General features: G+C 36.0%; 3 protein-coding genes and 1 long non-coding RNA gene across 5 annotated transcripts in view; 2 read left to right on the plus strand and 2 right to left on the minus strand.

Annotated features, from left to right (window-relative positions):
* LOC137018732 (uncharacterized protein C2orf81 homolog) overlaps positions 1–399 on the minus strand; it is a 30,683-nt gene extending 30,284 nt beyond the window's left edge. Inside the window, exon 1 of the mRNA XM_067383441.1 lies at positions 276–399. The gene's annotated coding sequence lies outside the window, so the exon portion shown is untranslated. The remainder of the gene's footprint in view (positions 1–275) is intronic.
* Positions 367–15,318, plus strand: LOC137018731 (uncharacterized). Its single transcript, XM_067383438.1, has 11 exons — positions 367–473; positions 2,753–2,924; positions 3,056–4,375; positions 4,453–4,592; positions 10,670–10,874; positions 10,971–11,075; positions 11,177–11,370; positions 11,459–11,600; positions 11,724–12,347; positions 12,454–12,531; positions 14,851–15,318. Exons 1-11 carry the CDS (start codon positions 459–461, stop codon positions 14,910–14,912), a joined length of 3,057 nt encoding a protein of 1,018 aa, XP_067239539.1. The 5' UTR covers positions 367–458; the 3' UTR covers positions 14,913–15,318.
* Positions 15,319–16,794: 1,476 nt separating this feature from the next.
* On the plus strand, positions 16,795–21,693 carry zgc:153383 (uncharacterized protein LOC751751 homolog). Of its 2 annotated transcripts, none has more exons than XM_067384749.1 (5): positions 16,795–16,916; positions 17,512–17,694; positions 17,995–18,061; positions 21,309–21,406; positions 21,493–21,693. In XM_067384749.1, exons 1-5 carry the CDS (start codon positions 16,848–16,850, stop codon positions 21,691–21,693), a joined length of 618 nt encoding a protein of 205 aa, XP_067240850.1. In that variant the 5' UTR covers positions 16,795–16,847. The 2 variants fall into 2 exon arrangements, with proteins under 2 accessions (XP_067240850.1, XP_067240851.1); XM_067384750.1 differs by having other exon boundaries at positions 16,835–16,916; positions 17,437–17,694.
* Positions 21,694–22,667: 974 nt separating this feature from the next.
* Positions 22,668–22,773, minus strand: part of LOC137019366 (uncharacterized) — a 22,962-nt gene continuing 22,856 nt past the window's right edge. The window contains exon 3 of the long non-coding RNA XR_010895001.1: positions 22,668–22,773. This exon is cut by the window's right edge and continues 27 nt beyond it. This is a non-coding gene — a long non-coding RNA (uncharacterized lncRNA).

Consider the following 22,773-nt stretch of genomic DNA (forward strand, 5'->3'; position numbering starts at 1 on the left):
TTAAAAGTATATTAAAGTTAAAAAACAGTAAGGAAAATGTACTCTCTTTAAGTACGCATTATTATCTGCAGGTACAGTTTTTTTTTTGTTTTTTTTTAAGAATTGTTTTGAATATTTGAAGTACACTGCAAGTACACATTCATTTTCACAAGGGACGCTTCTAAAGTTATACAATTGAATTAATGACGGAATTTGCAACATTTTTTAAACATTATTTTCACCATTAAGCACTCGACACATTAAAGAAGACGCTACTATAACATTTAAAACCTTACCTGTATATCTGTTATTGACCTCGGATCCTGGTTGCTAAGCAGCCAGGCGCTTCTGAAGATGACGACACCGGAAACGACGAGAGACTGTCACTGCAGCCGTATGTTACAGCAATTTCAGAACAGCAATACCAGGCCAGCTGTCTCCGGGAACAGTTTTACAACCGAGCTAAGTAGCACATAATTATGGCGGAGAACACGGTAAGTTCGCGTTTTTATAATGTTTTATTTGTTTTAATATTATCGCTGAACACGCACACTTTTGGTGAACGCTCGACTTCCGCTTGAAAAGGCGGTCTGGAGTCTGCAGTGCCATGTTGGTTTGAACGCGACCAGTGCGAAATTAAGGAAGTGAATCCTTCTTGATTACATTTAACTTGTATCGTTACAAGCTCTCTGTCGCAATTATTTAAGTAAAATATATTTTTCCAAACCTTACTGACTCCGAATGACCTTCCGAATTTTTCCTATCACTTAAAATGCAAATGCACGGGCCTCTCTCTCTCTCTCTCTCTCTCTCTCTCTCTCTCTCTCTCTCTGTGTAAAGTTCTGCAAATAAACAAAGTAACGAAATTAATAAAACATCTGTCATGATTTACTCAGCCTCATGTCATTACAAACCTATAAAACGTTCTTCAAAACACAAATGAAGATGTCTTAAATGAAACCTGAGGGATTTTGTCCCTTCAATCAAAGTCTATTTCTCCAAAGTCCAACTTTGATGCTTCAAAAAGTTCATAAAGAGATTGCAAAAGTAGCTTTATATGATGAACAGATTTAATTTAGAATTTATTCACATATTGATCAACGCACATACATAGAGCACATCAAATATGCATGTGCTGGAGAACCAATGAGCAGAGTTCCCAGGTCATGGGATTTCTGGAATATCATGGAATTTTAAAAGGTCTATTCCAGACATTGGAAGTCAGGGAATTGTATATATATTTTTTGTCCAAGGCATGGAATATCAGGGATTTCCATTTATCAAAATGTAATCTTTCTATACCATTTTTTTTTTTTTATTGTGTTGTGTCATGCATTTTGCATATTGTTATTTTAAATCTAATTTTCAGAAGCATTTTGTTCCCTTCCCACTCGTCAACTTAAGTCAATCACTTAAGTCAAATGCAGTCACCTGTACCTGTTAACTAAGGCAAACATGCCAGGAAAATGTAATTTCAAGAGCTTTGGCTACAAAATGACCACTTCAAAGACTGTCCTAACCAGCCATGACACAACAAAGGATTTTATTTTTGAAATGGTTTCTATATTTCTGGTACTTTGCAGCTAATAGTTCAGGTCATAGAGAGGGAACAGGGACATAAATGGACAATGAAAATTATTTATTGCTTACAGTTTCAACGTTTGTTTAATTTAATTAATTAAAGGCTATTAAAGTCATGCAAAATGATATTCAAGCTCAAAGTGTATTAAGATTGTCAGTCACTGAGTATGTATTTTGAATAATGTATTATGGTTTTAATTTTGTTTACTTTAATTTTGTTTGATTTTCGTGTTTAGCTGCGAACAGAGCCCGCCCGCACTCTGTTATGATTGGCTGTGATTTATGATTGATTTTGTCGTCTTTTAGCTTTATCATGTCTGACACGGTAAGCTAAAATAAAAAAAAATAAAAACAGTAAGCCGCCTTTTCACTGCACACGATATTAGGATACGACTGTCGCATTTGGCCCAATTGTGGCAGTCGCACAGGGTTTTCAGTTTGGTCGTGCTTTGCCTTTACCGTTGTTTATTCACCATGGTAGAATGAATAAATATGAATAAATTGATATATACACATTGGATAAATTATCAACATTACTTCTGAAGGAAAAATATTATGGGTTTTCCAGGACTATAATATATATTAATATAATTCAAGGAATTATTAAATAATTATTTCAGATTATTTAATTTATAATCATAACCATTTTACAGACATAGCCTTGTGTCAAACAGACTGGTCTGCAAAAACTAAATGTGAAGAAATAAAAAGACTGAATGATGAACTTGATGACAAACATAAAATCTTCTAGAGCGTTTAAAATATTGTCTATGGCTGATTTTTGTCAGCTAAGTGCTTTGCACAACAGCGGCCTGTTTTGCCGTTCATTATAGGTCATGGAAATTCAGCTTTTTAGTCAGTGAAAGTCAGGGAATTTGACATTTGGCTTAGAGTGGGAACCCTGAATGAGGATTGATGCGTGTGACACAAGCCATGTTTTAACTTCATCAAGAAGTTAAATCTGTTCATCACTTTTTCAATGTCTTTATTAGAAGTGTCAATTTTGGTTACATAAGGTGTATTACTTTTAATGGTGGGACAGAAATTTGTGATTTGAATGAAAGCCTAATGGGTTTGGAATGTGTATGACCAAGTAAATAAACACAAAATTTTGGGGTTTAATGCATACTCTAGGCAGTGCCTGGTTGAAAACATATGTCGTCTTAACTATGTTTTTTTCTTGTCTTTGCAGAGACATATTACAGTTCTGAAAGGTCAAAAATTCCCAGAGTTGCAGAAATGCACAAAATGCTGCAACAATTTTCATTGTCCTTTTTGTGCGGCCAGTGTATTTAAGCCCTGCAGACCGGACAAAGTCAAATTACATCTGAAAAGCCACTGTAAAAAAGCAGTTGTCCATGGAGGTATAAGTGTATAGTGTACATATACTGTACATGAGTGTGTTTTATGTAGCATGTGTATTCAGTATATGTGTAGCATAAATGTATTGCACCTCAATATTTTACTAATACACAGATATCTTTTTTTCTTTCAGATTTCACTATTCACAGGTGTGGACTGGGCTGTAGAGCATCACTCCATTTCCACTGTATGTTCTGTTCAACAACAATTTTAAGGAGAGGTGATTTTAAAAACCATTTAATAGTCTGTAAACATAAGCTGGATTCAGAATCAGCCACAAAAATGCTGTCAAGCACCAGTACCGCTGTGACTGCTCCAACAATCATAAATGCATCGTCAATTACCAATACAACAGGAACCGTTCATGCAATCATACACACACCGTCAACCACCAGTACAGATGTAACCGCTTCGGGTATTACAGATGGACCGTCACCCACCGGTACAGGCAAGATTCGTGTGCGGCCTGTTATTAAAAAAAGATGCCCAATGTGCAATGTCCTCATCAATAAAACCAATCTACAGAAACATATTGAACGGAAACACTCCGACCAGTCAGAATTGGACATTGGTGACACATTTCAGCTTACAAGTCAGTGTATAGATGAGACCAATGGGATATTTACAGTTCTTAAAGTTGTAAAAGGCCAGAGCGTCCCGCTTCACGTACAATACAAGCCATTGGGAGAAAACCACAGCGTTCTCTGCGAATCGAACGAGTGCCAGGTTAACATAGATATTGCGCAGAGGAGTGGTATCACGTCGTACCAGTGCGTGCATATCAGTGCAGCGAGCTTTTGCAAGTCTTTGGCTGAACCAGTCTCACTCAAGGAAGAAGTTTTAACGGAGATGGTGAGAGGAAAATGGTTCAGCGAGAAAAAGAAAAAAGAATGTCTTGCTCTGCAACAGCTTGCCAATAGTAGCGGCGTACCACTTTCCGTTCACACCTCAATTGGAATCGCGACAACAAAAACGTTCATTTCGGTTTTTGAGCCCAATGTGTCCTCCTATAGTCGTTTGGGCCGTGTCATGGTTGTTTATTACACCAAATTGAACTCATGGCACTGTCCCTGTACCAAAGTACGACGCTCATGTCTGCACAAATATGTTGCCAAATGGCATCTATTTCAAACGCACCGTGAGCTATTGAGTACTGATGGATCACCACACAACACGCCACATTCAGAAGAGGAAGGCGTCACAGATGACACTCATGTGTATCCCCCGAAAAATCTGGGACTGGAGTATATGGTGAATTACCTTCTTCAGAACAAGAAGATGCCTGCCGTTCTTCCAGAAGATATGCGCATACCATCGACACGCAAGGACTACCCACGAAACCTTTGTCCAAATGAAACCTCATGTCAGGGATGTCCAGGCGAAGTCCCTCTCAGCGATCCTATTTTAATTACACAGAACGCCAAAATACTGACCAATTGGTGCATTGTTCAAGGTAGGATATATTGGCCTTACGCTTGTGCACAATTCAGCTTCATTGTCCTGGAATGTAATGCTTGTTTTAATTGCTAGATGTTGCCACGTACTGTAAGCAGTGCCCGCAGTGTGGGATGTTTTATCGTTACCAAGAGTGGAAAGATGGCCTTCATAACTTCAATGATCACATCATCCTTGACATAACTTTGTGCTTAACCTTGAGGAACCTTCTACAGGTAATCTTCAGTCTGACTATATCAGGCAGTGACATGATGCTTTTTTTTTTTAATCGTAAGGGTTAGTTTAACCAAAAATGAAGTTTCTGTCATTAAGTACTCACCCTCATGTAGTTCCAAACCTGTAAGATCTTTGTCCATTTTCAGAATGCAAATTTATTTTTGATGAAATCCGAGGGTTTCTGAACCACACATAGGCAGCAATGTCATTGCACCTATTGACGTCCAGAAAGGTGTTAAAAACATCATTAAAATAGTCTATGTGACTACAGTGGTTCAACCTTAATGTTATGAAGCGACGAGAATACTTAAAAACAAAACAAAAATAACAACTTTATTCAACAATTTATTCTCTTCTATGTTAGTCTACTATGCTGTTGTGTTGACACAGTGAAAGCAGTGCAGTGCTTCTGGGTTCTAAGTCAGAACGCTGACTCATTATTGGCCTGCTCCTGCGTCAGCATCACAGACATGCATTGTGTTGCTCATGTGAGCATCAGCCAATACAGAGCTGGCGTTCGGATGTAAAACACGGACGCGCTGAACTGCGTTTACTATGTCATCTGCATAGGAGAGACTGACAGGGAAGAGAAGAAACTATTAAATAAAGTTGTCGTTTTTGTTTTGTTTTTGTGCACAAAAAGTATTCTCGACACTTGATAACATTAAGGTTGAAGTCACTTTGACTATTTTAGCGATGTCTTTTAATACCTTTCTTCACCTCAAAAGGTGCAATGCCTTTTGTGTCGTTCAGAAACCTTCAGATTTCGAGAGGGTGAGTACTAAATGACATAAATTAAATTTTGGGGTAACTAACCCTAATTCCAAAAATTAGTAGGGGTGTGACGAGACAGGTATCTCACGAGACGAGACGAGACTCGAGACTGAGTTCACGAGACGAGACGAGACAAGATTTTTACACACTATTTTTAAGAAATCCTCAATGGTGAAATACATGACTATAAAAAAATATTCTGCAGGTGTATTTGAAATGTTTTAACTAATCATCTTGTAATGAATGTCATTTCAGTTCTACTTTCTGAGTGTGAATTATCGTATGCAGTAAAAGACAACAATACTCAAGCACTGTAAAAGGTTTTGCTACTAACTCAACTGACTGACTTCTCTCCTGTATGATTCCTTACTGTACATGATTTATGAGCTTCTACAACTTTAGACCTCCTAACTGAACTCCTTTCCACAAACTGATCATAGAAATAAAAACAGTATAAATAAAAATGTTAACACTTTACAATAAGGTCTCATTTATTAACATTAATGTATTAACCAACATCAACTAACAATGAGCAATATATTTGCTACAGTATTTATTCATCTGTTTATGGTAGCTAATGAAAATCATTGTTAGTTCATGATAGTTCACAGTGCATTAACTAATGTTAACAAATGAAACCTTACTGTTTGTGCTTAATTAGATTAAGAGAAAACTGTTATTCGTTTTCATGGTAACACTTTACATTAAGTGCAACCATAATCGCACTCTCTCAATATTCAAAGTGCAAATAAGACCACATTTTTCTTTGGTACAGAGCTGAGAGATGGTTACAACTACACTGCCCAGCCTAAAATAGCTTTCATATTGAGAGATACTTGCATTCATCAGGGAGCCACTTTCAAAATGCGGGGTATTGAAATCGCGTTTACTTTCACTTTCAGCGATCGCGCGGAACTCTGTAAATATGGCGCGGTGGCGACCGTTATCCAACTGAATTAAATGTTTTTTTATTTAAATACAAAGCAAAACGACAGTGGAGACGTAATGTAAATGTAGCGGTGGCATATTCTTTCCTAATCATCCTAACCACTCTGTCATGGCAACATCACGAGACTACTTTTCTCCTCAATGAGAAATCTCGTCACAGTTTAGTCTCGTCACACCCCTAAAAATTAGTCAATGTCTAGGTGGTACAACTGATCTTATGTTATTATAAAAAAAACCTTATTGAGAGAAGGAAATTCTTGAAAATGAAACCTTAAAGTGCTGTATGTGATTTCTCAAAGTGCTGTATGTGATCGGTCTCGAACCCCGGCCCAAACGCTTGCTGGCATGTGAGGCGAGTGCACAACAAAATGCTTCACGAAAAATAAAGCGCAGGTGATGAACGAACGACAAGGAAGCACAAAAAATGAACATACAGTACACAAGAGTAAATACAAACAAGAGTTTGTTGTTAATCGCCAACAGAACAGCAGCTCCAGACAATCAAAACCCGGTGTTACATGATAAGGAATCAAAGTGACCTCCACGTCTGTTTTCAGGCCTTCCCGCTTAGCTCACTCCAGCGTTGGAAAGCTTTTCTAATATAAACGCAGGTCCTAAAGCGCTTGCCCAGTCATAAACCTTCATTGCATTAATATTTCTTTGAACTCTTTTGTATTGTGTCCCATCTCTCATTCAGCATTTTTTTTTCTTTCTTATTTTCAAATCTCCCTCTTGCTCGTTCTCTCTCATCGACCGTCATGCACCCTCTAATGCTGATTGGTTACACGTTTGTTGTTGGTATCAGCCCCATCTAACTTCCAAACAGTGTATCTAAAATAATACTGAGTCCACCTTTAAGTAGTTTGGCATAATATTTTATTATATATATTTCAACAAAACTGGTTAAAGGTAAGGTAGGCAAATCCAGAGCGGCTAGCAATAGCAAGCTAGCTTTGAAAGCATGAGATCCCACACTCCCTTCAGAGCACTCTCCAAAGTCACGCCTATGGAGTCAAATTAATGCCTTAAAGTTTTGCACAAAAATAAAGTTTTGCAAAACAAAAAAAATAATTGAGCAATAAAAAAATTGTTTTGCAAACAAAAATAATAAATTGCAAAATAAAATAAAGTAGTGCAAAAATAAAAATATAATCAATTAAAAAAATCAATGACAGCTGTAATCCTATTTTATCTTTGCCACATATTTTTCATGCTCAAACCTACTAAATCATTTGCAACGCTCATTTTATTCTGCGTTTCAGTCAAGCGTGCGCTCACGATACCGGTTTTCTTTTGCGCTGCACTTTTCTGTGCGGTTCTCTTTATGGCACTGGTTTGACGTGGGGGTGGAGTCAAGAACGCTCCTGCGAAATCCATTGGAGGGGAACGTAATCGGCGACAGGTGAAATAATTCTTTGACATGGTTAAAAATAATAAATGGTTTGTTTTTGTTTGTTTGTTTAGCATAAGTTGTCACCGATTACGACCCCCTTCAATGTATTTCTTATAGTAATATGACCCGTTGCTCTCTGTCTCACTGCCTGTATCCACTTTTGTGTCCTTAAACATTCGTTTTTTGGGGTCGACAGCTTATAAAAACTTATTTCTGGGTTTTTTAGCTTGTTACACTGTAGACCTTGTCACACAGCAGCTTTTAGGCATTGTTCTGTTTTTTGTAATGAGTCAGAAAAGACAAGAAGGCAGCCTTACGCATTACAGAGTCAATGGAGACGGTTGGATTGATTTTTTCCCCCGGTTGGATTGTTTTTCCCCCGGTGGGCATGGTTTTCAGATTATAATAAATGCGCTCTGTCTCTATGCTTGATCCGTTCTGTTGCGATCTGCGTCTCCTGCCAATGACGTGTTTCGCGGGGGCGTGCTCCCGTTTCTTGACTCCACCCCCACGTCAAACCAGTGCCATAAAGAGATCCGCACACAGCAGTGCAGCGCAAACGGAAACCGGTATCGTGAGGTAGGTTTGAGCATGAAAAATATGTGGCAAAGATAAAGTAGGATTACAGCTGTCATTGATTTTTGTAATTGATTATATTTTTATTTTTGCACTACTTTATTTTTTTTTGCAATTTATTATTTTTGCTTGCAAAACTTATTTTTTTCTGCTCAATACTTTATTTTTCCTTTGCAATTCTTTATTTTTGTTTGTAAAACATTTTTTTTATTGCTCAATTCTTTTTTGTGTTTTGCAAAACTTTATTTTTGTGCAAAACTTTAAGGCATTAATTTGACTCCATACACGCCTCCTCCAAAACACATGAACACGCAGGTAGCGCACAGCCAGAGCAGAGTCTGCAAAGTGTCATGAGAGGCGGTGTTAAATTACCTCATGTCTCAAAGCACATAACATTACAATAATAATGAATGTAAACAACTTACAGAGATCTGACTTGTACCACCTGACTGCTGCAAGTTAATTTCGGCATTCATAGTGCTGCCAGAGAAACACATTAATTGTATTGAATGTGCACTTGTAGTGTACTTTAATCTTAAAAGTATAATTTTAAAAATCTGGACTTGCCTTTTTATTTCATAGTAACATGCTAAGTGTGAAAACATTAGCCTACATTCAGTTCACACGTAAGTATATTCTTTTAAAGGGGTGGTTCATTGCGATTTCACTTTTTTAGTTACATGTCAGGGCTCAACGCTAAGGATTTTTTTCACTGGCCCAACAATTTTTATTCAAAAAATGAATAAAAGTAAAAGACAAGAAAATGGGTCTATAAAATAATCATAGTTATTGTTTTCATTGTCTGTGTTACATTTGACCTCAATAAATAGGTTTATGACACCAAAAGCTACTAGATTAACTTATATTTTAAATATTGTTAGACAAATAAACAGTAAGTAATAAAATAGTAACAAAAAATCAAATTACAAGTAAAAGCACAAATAGTACAATAGAACAAACATACAAATCAAATAAATGGTGCTTTTCAAGTTTTTCATGTAGGTTTATTGTAATCTAATGTATAACTATTTATCTATAGATTAATCTTTATTAAAGTCAAGAGCAGTTACAGAAGCATAAAAATGTTTTTAAGGTTGAAAATATAAAACGTTAAATACTGTTATTTGAAATTATAAAAAAAAAAAAAAAAAAATGAAGACACTTTAAATGTGAGATTAAACCCGCCAGTAGGTGGCAGCGAATCACTGTTAATGAGCGAATCATTGAGATTCAACCGATTCATTCAAACGGCTGATTAATTCAGGATGTGTTGCTCAGAGACGCAAAACATTTCTGTGCACTTTTGAACTATTTTCGTTGGCAAAATACAGTGAAACAGACGATTTGGTCTCTTAAATGTAAGTCACATGATATTAGGTTCTTGTTCATTAAACTGTACGCTGTATTTGGAGAAAAACGGTGCTCTTTGTTTAATATTGGTAAACTATATTAAATTATATAAATATAAAATATATTATACAGGGGCATTTTTGCCCCTTATCTTTAATTCTGGGGGCATTCTAGAGGCATTTTAATAGACTAAATCACGCAGTGAAAGCGTACACCAAATATGCACGAGCACTAGACAAACCTATTAGACTACGTCGCATAGTGCATGTGTGCACTCAGTGGGTGTGTTTTTGTTTGTTTTTTGGACATACTCGATTATATCAGATCGTTAAATCAACAATTACAATATCATAGATGATATATAACGCACACCCTACAGCACTGGCCTGATCGGGCAAGTGACCGTTCCGTCTACTTTCCCGAGCATCGTTCACACTGGCCCCGGGCCATCGGGCAGTCCTTATTGTCGAGCCCTGCATGTGTCTTCCTGAGTCTCTCCATCATTGTCCGATTCCGGTTTCTGACATTTTCAGTGAGTCTTTGTGAGGTAATCGATGCTTCTAACACTATGTGCTAACATGAGCTCTTGGAACTCCGCCCTCTTCTTAGGAGCAGCAGTTCATTTGCATTTAAAGGGACACACACAAACGGTGTGTTTTTGCTCACCCTCAAAAAGTGACAAATTTAACATGCTATTAAAAAAAATCATCTGTGGGGTATTTTGAGCTAAAACTTCACATACACACTCTGGGGACATCAGAGACTTATTTTACATCTTGTAAAAGTGGAATTTTATGACCCCTTTAAATTGTATTATTTTCATTTTATGTACGATACATATACATATGCTAAAGTGTACTTCTTTTTCACAAGGTATACAAAGGGTACATTCCTAAGAATGTTTCATGTAGACTTTTAAAAGGTTTTTATCAATCATAAACACTCGTAACAATGACACTAATTCATGAATGTTTTAAGTATGTTATTTTCACATTAAAATGTTGAAATTGTTTGAAACTTTGTTCTCTCTCTCAGGTCCATACTTCAGTGAGCAGAGCAGTCGAATTTTTACAACTCATGACAGGTGTGGAGTTTCCACCTCCAGACACAGTGCTGCAGGCATATTTACAGTTTGAGGCCCTGACAGATCATGATTACAAGTATTCATGCCCCTCCTGTGGCGATCATCCTCCTGTCGTGATCTTAGGTGTACACAAACAGAGCACTTCTTACTTATCAGGTATAAAAAATATATTGTTCATCTGCTAGTTTGTTTCTTTGATACTTTTTTTGACATGTTTTTTGTCAAAGTGAAATACTCCTGTTATGTTTTCAGAAAGTGACATTGAAGAACCTCTAGATCATTTTAAAGGGGAGGTCAATATGGAAAAGTTCTGGGAGACACTATCCAAAGAGATGATTTGTCGAGGATTTGTTGCAAGTACATACATACAGTGCTTATTACACTATATTGTGAACTATTGAAAAGAATGCTTCTTCAGATTTTCTTTTCTTTCTTTTTTTTCCAATTTACTGTTTTAGATGGTGAACACAATCCATTTGCAGTTCCACCAAATTATCATTTTTGGGCTCCTTGGATAGGCAAGAACACACGGCAGTCAGACACTGTGCTAAACACAGAGTTTGAGAAAGTTCGCACTTCAAAGTCTGCATCAGAGTTTTTAGACATGACGGTTACAGAGGACAGACTCACAGAAGAACTTTTCAAACAGAAGGTTTGCTTTATGCATAGAAGAAAACTTAATGCTTTTTTTAATGAATAAATTCAAATGAACATTTATGAAATAATATTCTTTTTAATAGGATGATGTGATTAGAAGTTTATGCAACAAATGTGGTGTGGACTCCACCGGATCTCGCAGTGATCTCCTTCTTAGATTGGCCAGTGAAATGAAATCCAGCCAAATATATGACCAAATCTATGCAAAAATCTGGAGTTGCTCTGGTGAGCTTATTTTTTATTCTACTGTTTTAACTTCATTCAAAAGCAATATTGTGAAATATTACAATTTCTAAGAAATGTTTTCTATTTCAATATAGTTATATTTCTTCTCTTTTCTGTTTTTAGGAGGCTGGGGAGTCATTATGTGCCCCTGTGGAATTGTTTACAGTCTAAAATGCAATCTCCGAGCTGAGAGCCCTCGAGACTTTGCTGATTTGCTGTTATCGTGGCAACATATGCCTAATGTCATAATTTATGACTTTGCGCAGGGTCTTGCTACGCACACCAATCTAAGGGCACCTGAAAAGGTTCCAATCTCTCCATTTGAAGGACTCTTGGTGGAGCCAACTCAAGCTAACATAGAACTGGCCAAACATGGACAGCTAAAAGTGTCACTGACTTGGCTGGATGAAAAAATGGGAATGACAGATTCTCACGGACACCCGGTGACTGGTTCATCTGATCATTACGTACTTCATGAAAGCAACACAACAGACAGTACAGATGTTCTGAGGAAGCTCTCGCTCGTGCCTCAGCTGGATGGCAAAGTGAATAGTGAGGTTGCAGAGCAACTATTTGCTAAAATGAAGGAAAACAACTACTTTTTGTCTTTGTCATCGACGCATATGTTTCTAATGAGGAATATCATTCACCATTATAATGAAAACAAGGCTGTCAAAGTGAGCACCAGATTAACAAAGAGTTCTGGATCCAACTTGCTGATTGATGTGTATGAACAAGCTGTGTTGGGTAAATTTAGATGTAAATTATATAAAAAAAACAGAAATGAAGTGACATAAAATGACATTCAAATAAATACAGACTTGTAACTTTAGATTCTTTTGTGTTATAATAGAAAATCCAGGAGGAACCAGAAGCACCAGTTATGTGATTGAGGACCCAAAAACTCAATCTCTGATAATCATGAGCAACGGTAAGTGTTTGCCAAGCCCATTAAATTACATCCTTATACAGGTTAAAAGGGCTATTTTAATGATTATCCTAAGGCCTCGAGGCCTGTACACACTGGGACGAATATCGCACACGTTTATCACCAGATTTTTTCGAGACGTTTTTTGTGTTCATACCCAACCGATTTTCACTGGCGATGCGCAGAGTGGGCGTGCAAAGTCACTCCCTGCCAGTATGTGGTGCTTATGCTTAACGGTAGTGCAAATATAAAGTTAAAGAAGATAAAAATGCAGATATAAAATGGCATATATATGGCATATGAGAGATGGTAGTCAGAAATGGTAGTGCAAATAACTCACAATGACAGTAGTGAAAGTGAACGGTAGTGAAAAAATAATCAAATTTATGAAATAGACATTCTCAACTACATTTCTTTAATGTAAAAGAAAAAAACTGTAAAATTACAGAAATAATACACATCTATTGGTGTGGCCAAGAGGTGGCAGAGCACCCATAGCATGCGTCTCAATAGTTCACTAGTCAGGGCACTGATCAGGGAGTCAGCCACATTCATTTACACGGTATACTGATACACGACCTAGGAATCTAGGGAGCTGTTTGAGACGCAGGGATAGTTTGTAGGGGTCTTCCTCGTCTACTTACTTTCTCTTGTCTTGGTATTAATGTGTGCGTGGCAAGACGGTTTTGTACTTGAGCGCCACCAAGTCGTGTTTTAATGTAACTTCAGCAGCTCCAGGCACGTGAACAAAAGCGTCACAACCTCTCTCATTGTTCTGCCAGTGTTTAACATGGCGCGTCAAACCAAAAAACGAACCCGAGGCGTTTTTTAAAAAAATGACGCTTTTACGCCTGCCGGTTTTCGCATCGGTGTGCACACTCACATTGGTGCCCTTTGTTTAGTCACAAGACGTTAAACGTCGGCGATAATCACGCATAATATTCGTCACGGTGTATAGAGGCCTTAATGGTGTGTTACATCAAACAGCTGCCAGTAGAGTGTGTCAATAATGTCAGCAGTGGTACACTACAAATACTATGGTTTTGATTTTAGTTCATATTTTTAAATGTCTTAAAGGGGTCATGAACTGTGTTGTTTTATTGTTTTAGAATGTTTCCTGTGATGCACTTATACTGTTTTTTTTTTTACATAAAAAATTGTCATAGTTTAGATATAAAAGGTAATTTTCCTACCCTAATTTTAGCCCTCTGATTTGAACACTCTGTTTTAAGGGGGTATGTGAGACTTCAGTGTAAACGCTCACTGCTGTGATTGACTAATATATTTGCATATGAAATAGCATTATTACAGCTTTCAAGATTAATTAATCGTGTAAAGTGTGGATTATATGATGAATATTGTAGTCGATCACAGACATGTCGAGCACATGATGCAGTGATCTCGTCATTGCAACTGGATTTCTGAACACTAACGAATGCTTTTATCATAACTAACAGTGCAAACATACTGTAAATAAGAGATTTGTGTCCAAAACTCAGTCACTGATAAACTCGCGCCGTTTGATTGACAGCTCCAGTGATTGTAAAGGGAACGTTCTTCTATTTATAATTTAATCACAGTTTAAATAACAGATTACTTTCATCCTACTAAGAGAACAATTTGAAGTTGACCGTTAAGTCATCACTGGTTTGATTTACTGGCACATAGACAAAGATCATCTTACTGTACATGAATCATTATAAAGCAGAAATCACAGATCAGGCATTAGAATGAACACAGTTACTTACTGTTGTCGCATTACTGTCGAGTCCATATCGTAAAAGTCTATTTGTAAAGCCTGCTCCAAAAGTGTGACTGATTTACCAAATAATCCACAGTGAAATGTACCAAATACAAATAAATAATGCTCAACTGAGACATTCACATTGTTGAAAATAAATAAAATAACCACATTCCTAGCATTAGGATCCTTTGGAAGGTGCTATTTTTAGTCCAGTGAGTAATCCTGTGATCTTCACTCTTCCACTTCTCACTAACGCCAGTGGGTGAGGCCAAAGTTGCAATGGTGAAGTAGGTGTTAATTTTCCTCTGCAGAAGCGGTCTTTCACTTACTTTCCAGGATGAGTTGTTTGCAGGGCTTGGTAACATTAAAAGCTGTTTTTGGACTAAAAAGGAAGTTTTCAGTTCTGAAACTTACAGGATATTCTTATAGTACGATGACCTCTTATATATCACAAGCTCAAGGAAAAGTTGCTTTCTCAGTCCATTAACCCCTTTAATAGCACATATGTTCTATATGAATCTAAAAATAATAATAATAATAAAATTAATGTGTTTGTATTTTTCTTTTCTGTCTTGAAGCTCGACTGACCGGGCCTTCAGTACAGACAACCCATTTGGAAGTTGGAAACAATATTGTGTAAAAAAAAATTATTGACCTTCATTTGACAATGGCTTTGAATTAAATGTTAATGCCTGTGTTACTTGTGGTTAAAACCAAATGACTGAGAAACCTTTGTTATTATTATTATTTTATTTTATTTTTTTAATTTACTACTAGGCCAAAATACTTTCAAAGACTGCAGTGTGATTTCTAGATAATTTTATGTTATTTATGTTTATTATTACTATTATTACTATTATTATGTAGCATTGTTGTCTGCAAATTGCTTGGATTTTTTTTTTTTTTTTTTTTTTGAAAGCTAACCAGAATTATTATTTTTATTTTTATATTCCTGCAGGACTGTTAGTATAGTTGAAATATATTGTTTGAGTATTTCATGTGTGATGTTTAATTTATTTTAGTTTTACTTAAAGCAACATCAATGTAAATGCCATAATTTATTAGGATTTGTTATTAAATGTTTATTTTGTATTATATATGATTAAACATACATGACTACAAATGCTTAAACTTTGTCTTTAAGTACTGTGCATCATCACGAACAAGAAAGGAATTATATTATCTCCGTTAAATATTTTAGATGTGAATACAGCACATTTTAAATTTAATAAAGAGGTTGTTTTTTGTAATATTTTGGTTATATGTACGTCTTTTTGGGGACGTACATATTTGGGGACATTTTGATTTTATGTATGTTTTATTTACTAAAATGTAGATTTGTTAAAGTTAGCCCAAGTTTTGTGGCATTTTAACTTTAACTTTTTTAAACATTAAAGCACCTGGAAAAAGCAATGCCTTAACTCTCTAAATTACTTGAAACATATATTTAATAACTTAACCCCTTCAGACCTGAATTATGTTCCACTGAGCAAAAAAAAAATAATCCACTTGATTTTTGCTCTTCTTTAAATTAAATCATTAAATTACGAATTTGTTCTCATAATTTAACGACTTTTTTCTCATAATTTAATGACTTTATTCTCAACATTTTATCTCGACTTCTTTTCCCGAAATTTAACGACTTTTTTCTCATAATTTAACGAATTTGTTCTCATAATTTAACGACTTTTTTCTCATAATTTAATGACTTTGTTCTCATAATCTAACGACTTTTTTCTCATAATTTAATGACTTTATTCTCAACATTTTATCTCGACTTCTTTTCTCGAAATTTAACGACTTTTTTCTCATAATTTAACGAATTTGTTCTCATAATCTAATGACTTTTTTCTCATAATTTAATGACTTTATTCTCAACATTTTATCTAAACTTTTTTCTTGAAATTTAACAACTTTAATCTCGAGATGGTTTTATTTTTTTATTATTGCTTGGCCCTAATCCTCTTCTAATTATCACTTGATATTATTAAGATTATAATAGGTGCAAGTTGTTGATGCCATGAATAGCCTATAGATCTTCATATAAAAGATAAAAAAGGAGCTCCTCCTCCTCCTGTCTAGTTGGTTTAGCCATGCCTGTCTTTTGTGATGCCTGAAGGACAATCAGATTAAGTTATGGGTCATTCTTTTATTGTGATTGGAAGATCAGGGACTATCAGTGACCAGGCAGTACTTATATTATAAAAACATAAAATTTTGTGATGTCCATGGACGCAGGGTCTGAAAGGGTTATAATTTAATCTAATTAACTATAATTTTCTTATATATTTCGTAATCTATTATTTATACATATTATTCATTTTTTCTCTATCTTTCAGTGTATGCTGCTTGGTTTTATTGTGGGTGTGTTTTACAATTATAATAATGATTGTTTATTGTTAATTAAGCAAACAAATACACGCTAAAATAATTTACGCTCCAAAACTGTAGGTGGCGCAGATTTAATCATGTATCATCGGCTCCGCCCGGAGACTGCTGGCCTGGTACTGCTGTGGGTCGCGCCCGGTCAGGTTGATGTTACTGCACTGGAAAGCGGAGTTTGTTCACAATAGCGATGGCAGAAATATCCCTTTATGTCTCCAGCGTCAGTATAACTGTGACACATGATATGGAACCTGACAAGGTAAATTACATATTTGACCATTTTAAATCATGCGTAACGTTACATGACTGTATTACTCGGATAAATCATTTCATTTACTCTAAATCCCAATAAATTATAATGAAAGTCTGCTCAGTTTAATTTTACTGTTATCACATACGATTCAACCATTGTGACAGAAATTAAATAATGGTCCCGGTCTTTTTTCTATCGTTATAAAGCAAGCATATTAAACTGATTAGCGCTTATTTACATTGAAACTAAAGCCAGTCAGATTATACAGTATGACTTTTCCACCAAAAGTTACCTCATTAATTCAAATAAAATATAAAAAGTGATAACATGGTATTAACTATGGTCTAACAAAGTAATGAGAAAGTTTTGAAGCACAGCTATATTTGTTTCTTTCTTTTTTTTAAGCAGACCCATATACATTTAACGTTCATTTGTGAATAAACACAACAATACTGTGGTATTTTGGAAACTACTATTGTTAATTTGTTTTGTAATGGCACTAAGGTAATTTTCTTCCTCATTCCAGTTTAAAAGTCCACCATATTGCACATAATCAGCTTATGCCTAATATAGATGATCTGTGATGTGTGACTGTGGACAGATCTCTGCAAAAGAGAAAGGATATGAGTGTGTGGAGCTTGGTGATGTAGACAGAAAAGAGAAGACCCCACGCCGCATTATTCATTTCTCCAGTGGGGAGACCATGGAAGAATACAGCACAGATGAGGAGGAGGAAGACAAAAAACAGAACGCAAAGAAAGAGCTTCTGTCTTCCATAGACACAGTATGTGTGTTTGAACAAATCCTCTGAATGGCCCTTAAAGGGATAGTTCACCCATTCTGTCATCATTTACTCGCCCTCATGTCGTTCCAAACCTGTATGTCTTGTGTGAAATGCAAAAGAAGACATTTTTTAGAAAATCTTCTTTTGTGTTTCACAGTAGAAAGTTGGTTTGAGACAACAGAAGGGTGAATACATTTTTGGGTGGACTATCCAGAAATACAAAAGAAGAAATTTAAAACAGAATAAGACGGTGTAAAGGTAACAGTACATAAATATAACTGTATTTTTTATCTTTTACAGTCCAAGCTGACTTGGGGCCCGTATGTCTGGTTTCAGATGTGGAGAGCAGCTTCATCCACTATATCTGGTAAATCTGTGATCAAACAGAAGACTGGATTTTTAAACAGATGTAATCTAAACTGTGTGATTTTGTAAAATGTTCCAGATTAAAAATATATTTGTTGAATGAAATATTCTGTTTGCATGTGATAGCCAATATTTATCATGTTTGCCTTCTTCACTGATATATTTTATTTATGTTACAGATTTTTTATAGAAAAAGTCATCTATTAAACAAACACATGCACCTTAAAGGAATAGTTTGCCTCATAATTAAAATTTCCTGATATTTTACTCGCCCCCATGTCATCCAAGATGTTTGTGTCTTCCTTTCTTCAGTAGAAAAGAAATTAAGGTTTTTCTCCATATAGTGGACTTCACTGGGGTTCAATGGGTTGAAGGTCAAAATTACAGTTTCAGTGCAGCTTCAAAGGGTTCTACATGATCCCAGGCGCGGAATAAGGGTCTTGTCTAGCGAAACGATTGGTCATTTTCTTAAAAAATAAAATAAAAAAAATTATATACTTTTTACCCACAAATGCTCGTCTTGCACTGCTCTGCGATGCGCCATGCATTACTGAATCACGTTGGAAAGGTCACATGTTACATAGGTGGAAGTACCGCAGTAGGGCGAAAAACATTTTCTCCTCCAACTTCACAATTGTCCGACATCATTGTTTTACCTTTTTTTGTAAAGGCCGTTTGACTTAGCCTTGCTCAGTACGTCACGACCTTTCCAATGTGATTACGTAATGCGTGGCGCATCGCAAAGCAGTGCAAAATGAGCATTTGTGGTTAAAAAGTATATAATCTTTAATTTTTAGCAAATGACCGATCCTTTCGCTAGATAAGACCCTTATTCCTTGTCTGGGATCGTGTAGAGCACTTTGAAGCTGCACTGAAACTGACATTTGGGCCTTCAACCTGTTGAACCCCAGTGAAGTCCACTATATGGAGAAAAATCCTGGAATGTTTTCCTCAAAAATCTTAATATCTTTTCAACTGAAAAAAGAAGGACAAACATCTTGGATGACATGTGGGTGATTAAATTATCAGGAAATTTTAATTCTGAAGTGAACTAATCCTTTAAAGAGGACCTATTATGCTTTTCTACATTTTCAACTTTCTTTAGTGTGTAATGTTGCTGTTTAATCATGAAAAGGGTCTGCAAAGTTACAAAGAATAAGGTCCACCTCAAAGGGAGTTATTCTCTATAACAGCACACACTGTTTCTGAACTCCCTTAAAGGAACACTCCACTTTTTTTGAAAATAGGCTCATTTCCAACTCCCCTAGAGTTAAACAGTTGAGTTTTACCGTTTTTAAATCCATTCAGCCGATCTCCAGGTCTGGCAGTACCACTTTTAGCATAGCTTAGCATAGTTCATTGAATCTGATTAGACCGTTAGCATCGCGCTTAAAAATGACCAAAGAGTTTTGATATTTTTCCTATTTAAAACTTGACTCTTCTGTAGTTAAATCGTGTACTAAGACTGACGGAAAATAAAAAGTTGCGATTTTCTAGGCTGATATGGCTAGGGACTATACTCTCATTCAGGCGTAATAATCAAAGAACTTTGCTGCCGTTCCATGGTTGCAGCAGTGCAATGATATTACGCAGCGCCCGTGAGCCCCTGCTTGCACAGGGAACGTGCCTTGCAACCATGGAGACGTTTGTGAGAGACGCTGCGTAATATCATTGCACTGCTGCAGCCATGATACGGCAGCAAAGTTAATCCAAGATGTCATCCAAGATGTCCATGTCTTTCTTTCTTCAGTCGAAAAGAAATTAAAGTTTATGATGAAAACATTCCAGGATTTTTCTCCATATAGTGGACTTCAATGGGCAACAAACAGTTGAAGGTCAAAATTAGTTTCACTGCAGCTTCAAATTGTTCTACACGATCCCAGATGAGAAAAAAGGGTCTTATCTAGCTCATTTTCAGTTTTAACCATAAATGCTCATCTTGAACTAGCTCTCTTCTTCTTCTTTATTAGAATTCCGGCAGTGTAGACACTGCTAATTGTATTACTGCCCTCTACAGGTCAAAGTTTTGAACTAATTTTTATATGCAATATGCTAGTATATAACAATTAGTTCAAACTTTGACCTGTGGAGGGCAGTAATAATTAATTTTGACCTTCAACTGTTTGGTGCCCATTGAAGTCCACTATATGTAAAAAAAATCCTGGAATGTTTTCATCAAAAATAATTTCTTTTCGACTGAAGAAAGAAAGACATGGACATCTTGGATGAGTAAATTATCAGGAAAAGTTTATTTAAAAGTGAACTAATCCTTTAAACGTCTTGATTGTAGTCTTGAGTTTTCCTCTGGAAAAGTTACAATATTCCTTATCTAAATAGTTCCTGCCAATGGCATACGCAAATAAAGAGGTTAGGCCTGATTGAGTTGTGCTAGTAGTGTGTTGAAACTCACAGTTATGGTAAGGGGCGTGACATTTCCAAAACACGCTCAAAGTGGTTGACCAATCACAACACACTGGTCCAGCTGACCAATCCAAGCACTTTGGGATTTTCAGAAGGAGGGGATTCATAGAGACAAGAACTAAACAAAGTGTTACTGATAGATAGGGAGGAGAGGTGCTCCAACAATGTAAAATATGTAGAAAATAATGTGTTTTTGAACATTCAAGCATAAAAACCTATTCTAGTAGACCCCAAAAGCAAAATCAAGACTTTGTAAAAGGGCATAATAGGGCCTCTTTAACATCACATCAGCTTCTACAAAATTAACAACAATTTTAGCTTCCTTTTTTGGAAATAAAACTGTTACAAATCATATTCATATTCTGTGTACATGAATAATGACTGAAATGTGCTTAAGTAATCATGCCTGGGGATTAAAAATGGTTTTCTGGCTTAATATTTGTGTCTGAGTGATTAGCAATGAAATCTTCTTTGGGCCATTGTGGATGATTTTAAATGATTATGACATGGCGGTTTTGATGTTTTATTCAAATATGCAAAACACTGAAACATGTTCAAGCTTATTTTTGTGTGCTATCTAGTTCGTGTTTAGCAAAGCACCACATCATAAGATTTTCTTTAACCGTTTTAAAAATCCATCAGCTGTACAGAGACGCACTTTGTAAGCTTCTTAAAATGTAGCATTTTGAAAAGGCAGAAAATTGGGAACACATACACAAGAATTAAAGCAAAACATGTTCAAGCACTTATTTCTCACATTTTGTTATGGCATATTTAGGTAGTCATTTGTAAATATTCATATTCTATAACCATCTCCCATCTTACAGCTTGTGACTACCTGGGTGAGCGAATGGCATCACTTTTTGGCATCACCTCAGCTAAATACCAGTATGCCATAGATGAATACAGCAGGTCAAAGAGGGAGGTACGGCAGTCATTTATATTCACTTCATGTAAAAGACTAGTATCAGAATCGTCATATTGTAATGTTTTGTTGTTTTTTAACAAAAGGAGGGCAGAGATGAAGATACACAGCTCTCTGAAGAGGCGGAGCACTTGTTTGAAGAGCAGAAATATGATGAAGATGAAGATCCGAAGACCAACCAGCCCGAGACCAACAGTACTCAAGTACAGGTGACCAATGAGCTGGACTGTCAGCCTTCTGTAGTACCCAATGCAGTTCACATCCCTGTTCTTGTTACTAGCAATTAATAACCATGAGTATAGTCATATAATTGTGGTTTAAACACTAGTCTCTAGTCTATAAAGCACTTACCACAGGGATGTAATCAGGCTCTGTAATAGATTTCATGTATCTCCATGTTAACTTGTGATTTTGACTGCCTTAATGCACTGATCCTGGGCCAGTGAAACAATATATACTGATCATGGTGCTAATGAGGAGAAGAGCCAATTCTTCAGCCTCTGACCAAGAATGAATTTGTTTAAAAATGCAACTATGCTAACATGATTACACTGAACGTTTCTACATATGACTCTGTACAGTATGTACGTTTTATTATTATTAGTGTTATGAAGCATTTGATGGACTTGTCCTCCATCAATACAGAGACACATACCTCACACTGATTTTTCAGTATTTATTTAATATACTGTTAATGCTTTATATTTGTCGTGTCATTGTTTTTTTAAAGAGAAAATGTAATTTTTTACCATTTTGTGTTTAACATGAATATAATACTAAAGTATTACACCTTACGAGACTTAATTGTATTAGTGTTTAGTTCAGGGTTCATACGGAGTTTGGAAAATGCTTGATTTTAAATATTACGTTTTCAAGGTGTTTGAATTTAGAATATCGTCCTTAAAAATGCTTGATTATTTTTTCCCCCTTAGAACATCCAGTGTGATTAAAAGTGAAAAAGCTATTAACGAAAATGAACCTTTATTAAAGATCAAGTCATAGATACCTTGCATGAGATTGATGTTGCGCGAGTACATACAGTCATGGCGTCGCTAGCGGGAGGAAAAGGGTGCAAGATTTCTACTGAGGGGTTTTATACTGAAATAACTACTTTAAAATCAATTACGTTTTAAGTTTTAATTTTATTGTGTAAAGACAAGTGTGTGGAATACTGAACTCTGGGCAAGGCATTTAGTGCTAGCCAAGGCTCTTTGAATTAATCCATTCACCTGTTGTCCAATTAATTAGCCTATTAGTTCCTTGTTTGCTTTAGTATTTATAGGCCCATGTTTCCTGAGTTCCTTTGTCCTGTCTCTGTCAATGTTGAGGTGTTTCTGGATTAAAATATATTTGAATTGCATTCTTCT

Source organism: Chanodichthys erythropterus, chromosome 4 (assembly GCF_024489055.1).
Source record: "Chanodichthys erythropterus isolate Z2021 chromosome 4, ASM2448905v1, whole genome shotgun sequence".
In the NCBI taxonomy this organism is placed as follows: domain Eukaryota; kingdom Metazoa; phylum Chordata; class Actinopteri; order Cypriniformes; family Xenocyprididae; genus Chanodichthys; species Chanodichthys erythropterus.